The 15670-nt window shown below is 38.3% G+C and overlaps 1 protein-coding gene across 1 annotated transcript in view; it reads right to left on the bottom strand.

The window, feature by feature from the left end:
* The window catches only part of LOC128027348 (slit homolog 3 protein), a 163405-nt gene extending 148681 nt beyond the window's left edge, over window positions 1-14724 (bottom strand). The window contains exons 1-3 of the mRNA XM_052614891.1: window positions 14058-14724; window positions 3551-3622; window positions 822-893 (exon numbers count right to left, since the gene is read on the bottom strand). Coding sequence (XP_052470851.1) covers window positions 822-893; window positions 3551-3622; window positions 14058-14227 — 314 coding nt within the window. The 5' untranslated portion in view covers window positions 14228-14724. The remainder of the gene's footprint in view (window positions 1-821; window positions 894-3550; window positions 3623-14057) is intronic.
* Between the last annotated feature and the right edge of the window lie 946 nt (window positions 14725-15670).

Here is a 15670-nt window from a genome sequence, read left to right as displayed (position 1 = left end):
GAAAACATCTTCTTTCTGTTTCCATATCATTAATTCCAGAGCACTTGCTGTCATAATGGGGTCAAGCTATTTATATGTCTGCTGGGTTACAACAACAACAAAAAGTCACACTTGGGTGTCAGATGGAGGGAATGCAAGTAGTCATCTATCTGTCGAGAACAGGTCATTGCATTAAATGCTGTGAAATACGAGTGATACAAACAGGAATGTAGATCTTCCGATCCAGATAAACCAGAAACACAAAACCACCACAGAGATGGATTCTTTAGAGGAGGTAAACAAACTGACAAACTTCGGTTCTCTGCACAATGTCTGCTGATTTTGATGCACGTCCGTCACTAACATGTGGCGGCAGCTGGCAACAGTTTCAGTTAAACACCAACAGAAGAACCGTGCAAACATTTACAAGGAATGAAACGCACTGAGACATTGACACATAAACAAACCCAAAGATGCTAACACAGGCAAACCACAGTCCAGACATTCTTTAACCTTGCCCAATGGCTAATAGCTAGCATGTTTGGTCTGACCCTATGGTCAATTTCACTGGGAAGTGTTAAGATTCTCACCAGAAAAGAGCAAATGGCAGCGCTCCAGATGTCAGGGGGCAAACGAGCACGTAAACCCGCTGGATTTGAAACTGAAGTTCAGTTAAAGTTACTTGAAATTTTTGTGAAGATGTTTTAGATTAAAACTGACAAGGTCAATGTGTTGCTCATAAACAGCTACACATTCTTTTTTCCAAAGCACACATAGAGAAACATGTGAAATATGTATCACAATAGCATGCAAGTTCAATCCTTTCTAAATTTGATACTTACATTCTTTCAAGCTGTTTGAGATCTTGAAATGCTCCTCTTTCGATCACGCTTATTTGATTGTTCTCCAGATGTCTGTGGGGGGAAATAAGAACTTCATTATCCAATCAACTCCAGCGATTCAACTTCAACTGACATTGATTAGATCTCTTGAATGATTGAAATGACAGTTGAAAGAGAACTAGAGGACTTTTTGACTTCGCTTTGTCAAAACAGCAAATGATAAGCTTGCAGCCTTTCCTCATGAAAGCCAGAGCAGATTTCTCTCTGATTTTATGAAGTGTGCGGTTGCCTCAGCAGACCCTCGTTCGTGTCCAGCATGCTTGTGACGATCTACCGGAGGGTATTTTCAGAGCTCTCCTCTATTCTGAAGACTTTGTCATATTTCAGGGCGCTTAAAATTTTCAAGATGCATTACAAAGACAGCACATCTCCATGCCTATATCTTGTTTATATTGCAGTGTCTTTGAATCAGGGCAAATGCGCAGAGACACGCATAGGTCCCATTAAATTACATTCAGCACTGGATAATACAAGCAATCCTCCAAAAATAGAGACTGTCCTGAAGCAAAGTGCCTCTAAAGTGGACTTCCGCTTTCTGGGGCTATGAATTATGTTTTTAAAGCAAATGTTTAGACATGCAACTGTTTTTACAGTCATAATCCATGCTTTGTCATATCATTCTTTCAGGAAGAGAGGAGACACTTGGTTAAGCCAAAGGATTTTTACGAATGCCTCAACTTTAAGGCACAATCCAGCATGGCGAGGTTAAAAACACAAGCGACCCCACAGGACAAGCCTAAATTGATTTGTTTGTAATAATTGCATTCTTCTCTGATAACAAACATATCATATAGTCTGCATCTATCATGTGCCTGATAAACTATCTGGCTCATTCTTACGAATGGGGGATCAACCCCTCCGTGGTTTATGTATTCGCATTAAACATAATCCCTTTCGATCCCGACCAGATGGGTTTTGGTGTGTGCTGTCTGAAGAATAATAATCAGCATCTCTCTCTCGTTCTGTTCTTTGTCTTTCACATCTTAATAGAAATGTTTTGATGTTTTGCATAGAAACATATGGGACACAGGCAAACACCTATGCTTTCACAGGAGCTGACAAGAAGAGCAGAAGACCTCTCAACTGAAAGGGTGAGGCAACACACATGGTATTGCTGGAACAGTCTTTGTTATTCTTGCCTTAAGCGTTAACCAAGTGCTGGTTTATAGGAAAGTCCCAGGTCAGTGCAGACGGTGCGTCCCTGAGGACTTTTAAATGGGAAATATCTATGTCCTAAAGTAAAGTCAATCTTTAATTGTGATATTTAATTATTGTTTATTTATTAGGAAACAAAAAGCAAAAGTTATCAGTGCTTACGAATGTTTAAAAAAACATTTGTTAATCAAAAGTCACATGGTGCAACCAAAATTCAGACACATGCAGGAGAAAAAATAAATAGCAGACCCTCATAACTGTGCTTCAAAGTCATTAATTAAGGCCATGTTATGAAAAGGCAAGGTTAGTTCCAGTTGTAAACTGATTAAAAAAAGTTTTTTTTATATATATATTTATGATTTAATCATTCTGATTTGTTTATTTATTTATTTATTTTATGGAATAAATTACATTGCAGATGGCACTTCTCTGAGGACGTTTGGATAAAAAGGTCTTTGTACCAACATTATCCCAAATGTTTGTCCCAGTTAATGTATTATTATTCATGAATTATTATTAATCATAATTAATTTATTTACTAGCAAACATACAGGTATTTCCATAAAATAGCAATAATAATATTTGTTTAAAAAAACTGGCTGCCAGTCGAAGTCATGTGTTGCAACAAACATGCAGAAAAGAAATAAAACAGGAAGTGACTTCATAGAGAGAACTGTATCTTAAAGTCATTACAAGTTCAGGTTAAAATCTTTTTTTAAACAAATAAATTACAGTGCAGCTTACACTTCTTTTTAGCGTGGGAAAAGTCTATGTCTCGGAGTGTAGTGCATGCGAGGGAGAATGTATAGGTGTGATTGGATGCTTGTCCTGAGCTATCAGACGGAGGAGATCCTGGCACAAGACTTCCAGAGAGATAAGGGATGCCGAAGCTGTTTGCAGGGCCAAGTGAGAGGCTGCTTTTGGTGCACGCCATGACCTTTAATCATAAACCACCTTATACTGCCTCGGTGCAGCCGCCAGCCACTGCCTCTGCTTACGACTGCTCTCTTGGGCGTTTATTTTACTCCTCTTTTTCACTTGTTTATTTTTATCCACTCTCTTTACTGGTTCTTATTCAGGAAGAAAACAGCACGGATAAATACATGATTACAGTCATTAAGCTGAAAGAACACTTTCTCCAGAAGAGATCACCACTGCCCTGCACCTCTCCGAGCAATCGTCTGTCATTTACAGTATTTATTCTAAAGGTTCCAGTTTCTGGAATGGAATATATTGTTACATATAATTCGAACTTAAGAACAAGTTTGAAGATTGACTGCATCTTAGGCAATGACTTCATTAGATGTTCAGTCACAGGGTCATGTTAAATGTGTCGGATTTACTCAGTTTAAATGTCAGTTTGTTTTATTATGACTTGTGCCGTAATCCTCCCGGCTTTCAGCCTCGAACCCTTTGATGGCTTTGACTGTAAAGACAACATGGTAAAGGAGGGGAACTTGGGAGTTAAAGGAAGGATTAACTGTAAGAGCGAGAGATACAGAGTGACATCTTACAGCACGCGCAGGTTCTTGAGGCCAGAGAAGTCCACTTTGGTGATCCGCGTGATGTTATTCCGGTCCAGATCCCTGGAGAGAAAAAAAAAAAGGGAGAGGGATTGAGAAAAAAGTTAAAAGCTTTTCCTTTCACTTATGCTTTCAAACATGATTTTTCAAGTCTCAGTTCAGAGCAGAGTCAGTAAACAGAGAAATTTAAATTCAGAGGCTCCCTGGCAGTGCCTCGACGGCCCCGACTCGCACCAGATGCCCGCGGGGCAATGCTTTTCAAAGCTGGCGTCTGCCAGGGAGCATTAGTGCCATGCTGTGGAATACTGAGTCTGAGAGGCCGACTTTGTCTCGCATTCACTTTCAGCGTGCTGCTATTGAGTTGCCTCGACTCTAAACGTTCCCATACACACTCTCATGCACAGCTCAGGATCACGTCAGCGTACACCTGCCCTTTTCTGTTCTACATGTACAATGACTCTATACAATGCTATTCTTTTCTTAATATGTTTAACTGGGTGAAAGTTCCTTTCAAGTAAAATGTGTTTACTGAACGGCCATAACTTGCAATGCCTCCGGGCAGTTATTCCATGCATGCAACTCCAAGTCTGATCCACTTGAATGGGGAAATCCTGAAATCCCCAAAACTGCTTGCCATACTCACATTGAAATACCATGTTTCAAATCAGCATCACAATTTGATGTGATTTACGCCATACATTTTGACTACTATGTTAAAATAGTGTTTTAAAAAAAGCTGATATTTCAGGCTGGTCTAGCCAATGCGTATGTGCAGTCCTAAGCTCGCATCTCTGGACACTAACTGTTTCTATCATGGGCTGTAAATAAAGATGGACGACGCACCTCCACTTTCCTCCAGTTTAGAAAAGTGAAGCCAAAACATCACAACATGGCCACTGTGCCAATAATGTCATTTGGAGCCAGAGTCTGCATGGTAGAGATTAATTTGGAGTCAGAGTCTGTGCAGTACTGATTCATTTGGAGCCCGAGTCTGCACAGTAGTGATTAATTTGGAGCCCAAGTCTGTGCAGTACTGATTCATTTGGAGCTTGAGTCTGCACAGTAGTGATTAATTTGGAGCCCAAGTCTGTGCAGTAGTGATTCATTTGGAGCCCGAGTCTGCGCAGTAGTGATTCATTTGGAGCCCGAGTCTGCGCAGTAGTGATTCATTTGGAGCCCGAGTCTGCGCAGTAGTGATTCATTTGGAGCCCGAGTCTGCGCAGTAGAGATTCATTTGGAGCTTGAGTCTGCACAGTAGTGATTCATTTGTAACTTGATTCTGCACAGCAGTGATTCATTTGCAGCCCGAGTCTGCGCAGTAGTGATTCATTTGGAGCCTGAATCTGCGCAGTTGTGATTCATTTGGAGCCTGAATCTGCACAGTAGTGATTCATTTGGAACTTGATTCTGCACAGTAGTGATTCATTTGGAGCCTGAATCTGCGCAGTAGTGATTCATTTGGAGCTCGAGTCTGCGCAGTAGTGATCATGAGCTGGAGCCACAGTATAAAAGTCCCACGCAAACTCCCTCAGACCCAATCACAAGCTCACAACCATGATCCCACACCCCATTTTTATAGCATCAAATAACTAACTAAAAACTAACTTTATAGAAAACATTAACACTTGAACATACATCAGAGCAATAAGAGACCACCTTTGGGAAAAAATTTATTTGAAGTGTACTTTTTTTTATTTTGGCTTACGTCCCATGTGTTTAAATGAAGAGGGCAGGGTTTATGACCTATACTGAAGCCAGCCACCAGATGGCGATCTAAATGTTTTGGCTTCGCTTTTCATGAAGTGTACGACACACTTGGTTCGACTGTAAAAAATGATTGCAGCTATTGGTTATCACAACTTTAAACTCAACAACAAAATAAGTAATAATGTGTTCTTTAATGCTTGACTTAAATTATAAGTTTAGTTAACTTGAGTGTAGTTAAGTTGGATACATAGGTCATCTCAACACATTATATGTTGTTATAACTAACTGCAGCAACATTTTTTACACAGTTAAGTCAGAGCTAAAATGACACCATTGCTTTTAGACTATTCTGCCTTAAGTCTAATGTCTGGCTCGGTTTTTCCGTTGTTTTTTTTTTTTTTTTTGTACAAAAATAAGCCAGCTAAAGGCTCAAAAAATGTCTGGGAATTGATAGTTTGTTCTGCAGGCAAGCAAAGCGAATAAGGAGATGGGAATAAACTGCTTGAGAAAGACAGACTACATGGAAACATTTTTGTTTGGAAAACATCTCCTCTTGCATCTAAATGAATTATATATTACCAAACTAAGTATTTTTCCGCTCTAGTCAACATATTTTATCAGTTGTTTCAAGCATGTCTCAAATTGTATACATTCACCGAAATGAGTATACATGCCAATCGACTTCCTCTATGGGTGCTGTTTACTTGGGCCCCGCCACACTGAAAAGATTAACGTGGAGAAATATACAGTGACATATAATGACACACACATACATACACATACGCACTAACATCGGGCCGTCTCAGTGTGTTTCTCATAATATACATAAACATTTATAAATCTGATTTAAAGGCATATTGGATTTCAAAAGACTTCCCCAGAACCACAAAACGCACATCAAGCAGACTAATATGAGCCATATATGAAACATATTACAGGGGACAGGCGATTTACAGACTCTGCATTCCATTACATGATGCTCTCCCAGACGTCGAGTGTAGCATTACTATGTAAAAAGATGACGCTGTTTTTGTAAGTAGCGCTCTTACTTTTGAGAAACAGCCATTATCTGCTATGAAAGCCAACAATGACAGCATCTTTCACACCCACCTTTTGACATACAGCTGAAGAAAAATGTGAATTGACAAAAATGTTAAAAAATATTCCCAAAAATGTTGTCCCAACTGGCTTAGGTTTGTCTGAACAACTGTTGATTAAGCAGGATAAGAGCTTGAGAGCTCCTACCATGCATTGCAGAATGAATAAATTAAGTATCTTATTATTGTTAATTACTGTTATTATTGCTTTACTTTTTGCTGACTTCTTTATGGTGTTGTTTTTGTTTTTATCATCACTTATTGGTTGTGTGGTAACATAAAGACTAGGGATGGGTGTTTTCCGCAAATATCACATTCGAATATTTGAGCTCACAAAAAAACGAATATTCGAATATTTGTTTATTTAAATTAAGTTTAATGAGACAGAAGTTATTTTTCAGCAACATTTGTTGTTTCCGTCATTTTTGATCAAGCTTACATACAATAAGCTTGAACATTACACATCGTGTTTTGTAGCTGAAAACCTTTAACAATGCGTGCAAACAAACAAAAGTACAGATTATAGCAAAAAAAAAGCATATAGCCTGCAGCAATTAGGCTATTGTACAGAATGTTTATTTGTTGCTTGAGAGATGCCGCAACAATTTTCTTGAATTTGGTCACTTTCTGTGATTCTCCATGGCATATTTGAAGTACTGTAGAAGACCGCAGTTCTTATTCATTCATTAATTATTTTTTGCTTGCATACATCTTCAAATATGCCGCGGAGAATCACAGAAAGTGACCGAATTATGTTTTATTGCGGACTTTTTTTTTCTTTCTTTTTTTTATGGCAAGCAAAAATATAGCGAAATTCGAATGTCATTTTTATTTATCGAATAATTAGAGCAGAACGAATAATCGAATGTTCGACTATTCGTGCACACCCCTAATAAAGACCTTATTTTGCTTAAAAGTGTTTGCTGATTGTCTGTGTTATTGAGGAACACTATTGTTCAAAAGGTCTTTTTTTTATTAGCAAGGATGCATTAAATTGATAAAAAGTCAAACACAATTTTAATGTAATTAAAATATTTTTATTTTAAATAGAAGCTGTTCGTTTGAACTTTTTTTTTTTTTTTTTATCCTGGTGTATGGTTTCCACAAAAAAAATATTAAGTAGCACAACTGTTTTCATCATTGATAGTAATAAAAATAGTGTCTCGATCAGCAAATCAGCATATTAGAAACATTTCTGAAGGATTACGTGGCACTGAAGAATGCAGTAAGGATGCTGAAAATTCAGCTTTGATCACAGGAATAATTCGATTTTAAAATATAATATTGCAGAAATTAGTTATTTTTAATATAATAATAATAATTTTAAAATATTACAGTTTTTACTGTATTTTGATTAAATAAATGCAGCATTGGTTAGCATAAGAGACTTCAGCAGTGTTAAAATATTTTGCAAATGTGGCTTTTGAATAAAATGACTGCATCTTTTATTTATAAATAGTAGTTAGGACTGATCAGTTCTGATGAGGTCTCACTGACTCACTGGTCTAGTTAAAGCAGTCAACAGCCTTGATGAAGCTTGAAAGTTTCAGTTCCAATTACTTGCAACTGCATTAAAAGAAAATAACCGGTACATAGTTTCTCCTGCATTGGACTGAAAAATCTTAATGCATCATCATGTTCCCCTTGATCTTTTAACTTCTCCACAATTCTACATAAACACAGTGCTCCCACAAATACTCCCACTCTGTCTCTCCACGTCACTCTCTTTCCGTTTTCAACATGTCCTAATCTCCCAGTAGTTCTCTCTTCTGTAGTTTTCTAATCTTGTATCCTCTCACCTGCTTGCAATGTAATCCCACTAATAACACTGCACATTTCCTCTCTCTCTCTCTCTATCCGTCACTTCAATCCTCACCGTGTCAGTTTTTTACAGGATGTGTTAACAGCCCGGGGAGCTTACTAAGTCCTGCTTCCTCTAGAAACTCAATCAAACCTCCGGTCACACTGACAAGGTGGAGTTCACAGATATGGCAGCCCCCTACTGGCTATTGTTTGTTTTAATTTGTTGAGGGGATAAGGTGCCCATTCAAACGGCAGGTGTTCCATACTAACAATGCACCCCCTCTGGGGCCCACCACACCGTTAGACCCCTCAACCCGACTCATCCAGGTCATAAGCAAGCAGAATACTCTAGTAAAATGTGCTTCTCAGGACGGCACCGGACAAAGAGAAGAATCTTTGCGATTTTGGCTGGAGGATATTTTGACTGCGTCGTGCCACGATTGCAACACGACAGGCGACCGAGGTGCCCTAAGACCTCAAAGTGGTGCGAGAAAAATGTGCATGAAAACAAGAGTTGCTTTTTCTGTTCCCATACGAAACCTCTCAATGTGTTTCCTGTCGTAATCTTCTGTTATTATCCTCAAAGCCACGCTAGTATAGTCCTCAAAAGCTGATAGGTATGCTCCATTTCCTCTTGAAAGCTTCTCATCGCTGTTTGGAATCTTAAATGAGTTCTTCCTTTGGTTTGGACGCTTTAGATGGCTGTTTTTTATTACTTGTGTCCAACCCATTAATATTCTCCTCATAAGATGCACAAGATATTATCAGGACATATAGACACATCAATAAGAATACATTTTGTTCTCATATCTATTGATTAATTACACCTTTGATATAAGCACAGATAAAGCACAACATGAGTTTATGCTTGTCTTGTGTATTTAAATTAACAGGTTCACTGTCATAACTGTCAATGTGATTTCTGCCTCCTATTATCTCTTCATTAAATGACTGTATTAATTATCCTTTCTCCTTCACTGAGGTAATTCACTGAGGCATCCGTATGCCGCTGAAAATTATAAGGCAGATGCTAAATGCAAGACACAGATAGGGATATTTTAATAACTTTAATGCGAACAGGGTGCAATTATTTTGTGCATTACAAATGGGTAGATGCCTCATTGCATCCTCCTCACTCTCCCATAACAGAGCTCTTTCCTTTCCCCAGTTTACTGGAAGTTCGTCACCGAAATGGTTGTTCGTTTGCACTTGTGCGAGATCAGATTTGGGAGGAGGGGGGGGGGTTATTACCACTCTTTCATCTCCCGTGAGCCATGCAGCCAGCAGCCATGTGGTTACCACACATCTCTGGACACATGCAGAATTCCCGAGGTGTACCTCCCAACATATTACTACCACTTCAAAAACTCTTAACAATCCCATATTCCCTGAAATCGTCACAGGGCTCCATACACATTCATTTCTACCGCCAAAACTCTGCACGTTAGTAGCCAAAACCACAAAAATGCTATCTTTTATTTTTTATTACCTGGCATGACTGGTGATGACTGTTTATTATCTTTGGTAAATGCTTTTTTGTGATTAAAACAGAATATCATCTGGTTTAACTGTTAGAAGAGATTGGAGTTGGATAAGGATTGGCTCTGCATGAGGATAAAGGCCAACTCATCACAGGAGTTTCGGGATGAAGGCAGTGAAAATGAAGCAGCCAGTGCGTCGCTGAGTTCCTCTTCATTGTTTATCAGCAATGTTGGCAGTTTCCATCTCAGGGAGAATTTCATTTAGTAAATATTTTCATAACAACACGTCTGGATGCGAAGGACGCCCACTTCACACTAAGCAGAGCGGACAAAAATGAATTATTTTTTATTTCTTTTACCCCCCGGATGGTTTATTTTCAAACCCTGACAGCTAATAGAGCAGACGGCCTGGTGTTCTTGCACAGTATATGACTTCTTAAATTACTAGAGTAACGCATGGCTGCGAGGTGACAAGGGCATCTTCAACACGTCTATGTGAAAGTCAATATGACAGCCAGGCTACAAAAGACTCATCAATAACACAAGTCTCATCTTGGACTCCGGGGTAAACAACGATACCCTCCCACCAACTTTCAATAGATGTCATTCCCAGGAAGAACAGTCAAAAAAATGAGTGTCCCGGCTGACCATATCGATCACCAGCCTCTGTACCAGGCCACCATGGGTTTATTTATTTGGCTTTGTGACGCTCTGTTTCCACTGAGTTTCCTGTATAAAAAAAAAGATTGTTTTTTTTTTTTCTTGTATTGTAACTCACGTTTGACAGGGGAGTCTTTACTTTGAAGTCATTACTTCCTAGGCTAAAATTTTAGCCATTAATTAAATGGGGGTAAAAAGTTGTGTAAGGACTCAAATGAATCAGCGAATCATTTTTAAACATTTACAAGAACCATCTGAACAAAATAATTCACTAAATGAATCAAACACCCCAAAACATAAAACATGTTCGCATTACTGCAAAATAAAGTGTAACAAAAACACAGATGAACATCACTATTTGACTGACTTCTGAAAAAATTTACTTCATAGCATGACTACTTTAACTACCCGAAACATCATTAGAGTCTTCTTTCTTTCTGCCTACCGAAAACCTAGCAAAACCCTCATCAAATCATTCAGAAACTCTGCTTTGAATCTTTTGTTTACTGGTTGTTAGCTGCAACCAAGTGTTTGAGATTTTTACATCAAAGTAACAAAATCATAAAACCACACATGGTTTTATTCATATTTGTTAGCTTAGGATAAACACGGTCACTTCTAGCCACTACTAACAAGATGTACAGATGAGAATAACGAAGCCCTTGATGTGTTGCGTTGGTGACAAAGCCTGCAAAACAAGAGCCCTCGTAAATGTGAAACGGCCTGGAGGCGTGCACATTATCGAATCCTGCCTTCCATTAAAGTATGACACAAGCTTGGAAGATTCACAGACTTCTGGGTCCCTGACATTCGGAGTGACCTCTTCGAGACTTTTGTGACGAGAGGTCTGCTGGCTCCCAGACTCACCAAAGACAGCGCTAGGCTTTGATGTACTGCCTGAAATGATGCATATTAAATGTTTTCCGTACATGAAAACTATATTTTTTTCTAAAGTTGGGTGGCGAATATTTCCCTGAAATCTTTGCCCACAAGCAGTGCCAGCAGCTGTCTGGCAGACTGCAGTGTGTGAACGCTCACCGAGCGAGAGACTTCACATATGCTCCTCACATGCCCACTGAGGTCAGCAGGGCACCGGAGACCACAAACCCACCTCCTGATTCGCTCCAACACCAACACAACAAACACACACACTATCCCGCTGACTGACTCTTTGCAATAATAAAAAAACTGACATGCAGCATAAGCAAACGCTGACAAACGGATATGCAACTGAGGGCGGAGCTTCCAGATGGGAAAGCAGGAGTTGGTAGTTTCACACCGAAACTTCATTAAGACACCCAGAGTGTAATGAGAGGAAGGGAATGCTGCCTTTCTCTCCTGATCCAGCAGACCAAACACACTACGCCAGCCACAAAGTGCCACATTGTTCCTGAAGTGTTAACTGCGAAAGGGCCTAAGACTCCACTGGAGACAATTTGCTATTAAATGCTACAAAATGTGTGCATAACTGGTGCAAATTAGAGCGAGAGAGATGAAAGAGCGAGAGAGAGCGTGTGTGAGTGACTGAAAGGGGATATTACAGTTGCGACAGGAGCTACTAATGAGCACAAAATCATACGAGCTGTCAAAGAAAGAAAAGCATTTCAAATAAATGCACATTTATTAGAGGGAAATGTGCCTGAACTATGGAATTGTGGGTAACTAGGCCTTGCTTAGGGCAGAGGTGCAGTCATTACAGTTAAATCAACACTCCAGGGTGCTCTGGGAAACCTGGTGGCGTGTTAATCGTACCCAGGAGACGTGGAGACGGGACTTCTGGACTTTGAGCAGTCTTGAAAACGGCTAATTTACAGATGCGGTAGCTTGATGCAAAACATTGGATGAATTGCTTGGTTTTCAATGAATAAAATCGGTTATAAGAATATGCAAAGTTAACCAAATGCTTTGCACACCATGAAAGACTCGCATCTGTCTCTAGTTTAAGCAAGACTAAACCTAACATGGTATATTTTAAAACTAATTTTATTTATAAATACTTGACACGTATTTATTTTTCTCTCCACATGAAAAATTCCACTGAAAAGCCCTTCAGGGGTTAAAGGTTGGAAGGTTTAACCAGACCTCTGGCCACTGAACAGACTGGAAGCCTTTCCTATCAGACCCGAAAATTATATTATACCAGATGGTTGTGATACTTAATGAACTGTCATGGCTTTTCACGACAGAAGCGCCGCAGGTGGAAACAAGGAAATTAAGGATATTTTTACACTGAAATTCACCAGTGGTTAGAAGTAATCTAAACACGTAAGAGAGTCGGTCTTCAGCTGCAGTGCGCCCCTTAACGGACTTGTGGTTCCCCAGATAATACAGCCAAGGTACATACACACACGCACACCATGCGTCCATTAATCAAGTTAATGTTTGTGTAAACTCATTATACTGGATGAAAAAATCAGATGCAATGCTGTTCAACATTCAGATGTGGACACAATATCTCAAGCCTCATTTAGAACATTCTGCATATAATCAAAGAAATGTGATGTTTCTCGACTCCAAACTCTTCAAACTTTCAATACAAAACTCTGAACAAAAACTCTTCATGCATTAGACAGTTTATAACATACATGGAAATCCGTGTAAGTTTAAAGAAAACTTAAAATGTGAAGTACTTAAATTGATTTATATCCACTACAGAATAACATGACACTGAGCATATCCCATACTGGTTTTAAAATAAATGTTTTTATTTAATTTATTTATTCATTTTTTTATTGAACCTCTGCTTTGAATCTATATTTCACTCTAAGAACTAAACTGACCTGCTCTAAAAACTCCAGAAATAAGAGGAAACTTGATCAACTGAGCAAAGGTAACAAAAGGTATCATGCAATTTTGTTCTATCAACTTAACACATCTTATTAAGAAAAATAATGGTAATGGTTTACAATAGTGCACATATTACACAAAATACTATTATTCAATCAAAACCCATTTAATCCCACTGGTAACATTTGTGACCTGCATTCACTTAATGATCTGTTGAGTTACTGATGTGAAGTGAGTTGTGCAACTATAAATGGGATTCAGACTTGATTTCATGTGAACATTTTTTACATAGCTGGTGTAAAATGCCACATGATCGGAGCTGATTAATTCCAGTTTGTCCATTTGAGAGATGATGTCTTTTAAAAAGCTTATTACTGATGCATTATTAAATCTGCTCTCTCTCTCTCTCTCAGTTTATTTGAACATATCATTGACAAGAGGGACACCCAGAAAATAAATTTGATGTCTTAATTCAAAATTATAAAATTCTAGATTTCAAAGTATAATTGCAAGTAAAATAAATGCATTGCTCTTCAGCAGAGCTGCTTCGATAAATAAATAATCCTTTATATATATATATATATATATATATATATATATATATATATATATATATATATATATATATATATATATATATATAGTTACATCTTTTAGATTTATATTATTTTTATTAAAAGTCATCCAGCTTGACTGGTATCCAAGAAGTAAAATAAGTGTACTTAGCATTTTATTTTTTATTTTTAAATAAATTAATACTACATTGTATAACAGTACCATTCAATACGTGTAACATGGACACTATGTTACAAGTCAACAGCAGCTATAAAAAATAAATAAACAAAATAAATAAATAAATAATTCTTCCACTTCCTCTCCTGCTCACACAGGTTTAATCGCTGCGCTGTCACTGTGTGTCTTATATTATTGGTGTACAAATAACGCGATATTATGCGTACTCACAGTCTCTCGGCATTCCTCGGGATTCCCCTGGGCACCGTCCTGAAGCCTTGACCCTGACAATCCACATGAGAGCCCGAACAACTGCACTTATGCGGGCATCCATTCACAGCACAGCACAGCAGCCCGCACAGCACAGCCACTGTCCCGCAATACTTCACCCACCGCATCATAAATCCTCTGAGACTGACAGCAGCCCAATAACAATAGAAACAAATATTCAAAAACAACAAAAACTAATTTGAAGACTATATATATATATATAAAAAAAATCCGCGTCGTTACATCCAACCAATTAAATCCCGCACGCGCAAAAACAAAAAAACTACAGGTAGAACGAGGGGGGAAACTTAACGATGAGCTACAACACCATCTTAAAATAGTTCCAACTTTGAAAACTTGTCCAAATGCATCAGGAAAAAGCTTTGCTCATTCAAACGCGCAGTTGCATCTGTCTCTCCACATCACTGAAACATACAGATGCGCATTAAAAGTTAGAAACGCACGCCGCCAACTAGAGAAAAAACGCCCTCTGCAAAATCATTCAAAACGTCCAAAACGATTCCTTCTCATTCTTCACCAATTCCGCTTTTTTTAAGGTCCAGCATGCAAATCCTCATTGATAGTGTTTGAGAAACTTCAGCGGAGCTCGTACCTATTGGATTTCCAGCCCCCAAACTCTGCGCTCCACACTCCTACTGGCCAATCTGCGTGATGTCATTCTGGGACATTTGGGGTCTCGACTCGAGAAGTTGTTGGGACAGCTTCAAATAACTCAGCACGCACCAAATGCTCGTTAACATTGAGGGACAAACACGAAGTTATGAATTAGAAACCGCAGCGTGAAACGAAGACACGTGCCATCTAGGTTTTTTTGAAACGCCAAATTAGAATTAGTAATTAAACAAGATTTTATATTGTGAAAGCCTATATTCACCACCAAGAAAGGCTTGTGGGGAGCACGGTGATGTATAAAAAACCTATTTTTTAAAATAAATACATAATTAATAAATAGCTGTTTTAACTGAGAAAGCATAATTCTTTACTAAAGTTTAGTCATGTTATCCACTATTAATAGATAATTTAACAAAGGCAGCACCCAACTATTGCAAAATATAGTGATTCATGAATGCAATAGGTTTAATAATCAGATACTGCAGAAATATCTTAAGAAATGTATCTATTTTTGCAGATACTTTGAGTCATGTCTTTCTTGAAATAGTTTCACAGGATTGTTTTTCTTTTTTCATGATTTTTGTGTCCAGATTTTGCAGTCTTAGTGCCCCCGTCTGGTGAGAAACTTGATCTGACTAAATCCAAATTCCTTCCTCGCTATGAGAAACCACTGGTTTTCCTTAGGTAATAAGTTTAGAATGGTTATGGAAGTTTAATTATTTTATGCTATGGGTTTGTCATTAAGTCCAGATACGTTTCTTTGCATATTCACATGAAATATTCAGCTTGTAGTCCTTATATGCAAGATAATAATAATAATAAAAGCACTGGAAGTCAAGATAAAGGCATTAAATACTCTGACAGAGCAAGTTAATGTACTTTTAACAACAGATTAAAGAGTAGTGCTACACAGAAACTATATGCACTACAGTCAGTAAAAC

This window comes from Carassius gibelio, chromosome A14 (genome assembly GCF_023724105.1).
Source record: "Carassius gibelio isolate Cgi1373 ecotype wild population from Czech Republic chromosome A14, carGib1.2-hapl.c, whole genome shotgun sequence".
Classification (NCBI taxonomy): domain Eukaryota; kingdom Metazoa; phylum Chordata; class Actinopteri; order Cypriniformes; family Cyprinidae; genus Carassius; species Carassius gibelio.
Note: the sequence above shows the minus strand (reverse complement) of the source record. Positions and strands in the feature narration are given on the sequence as shown.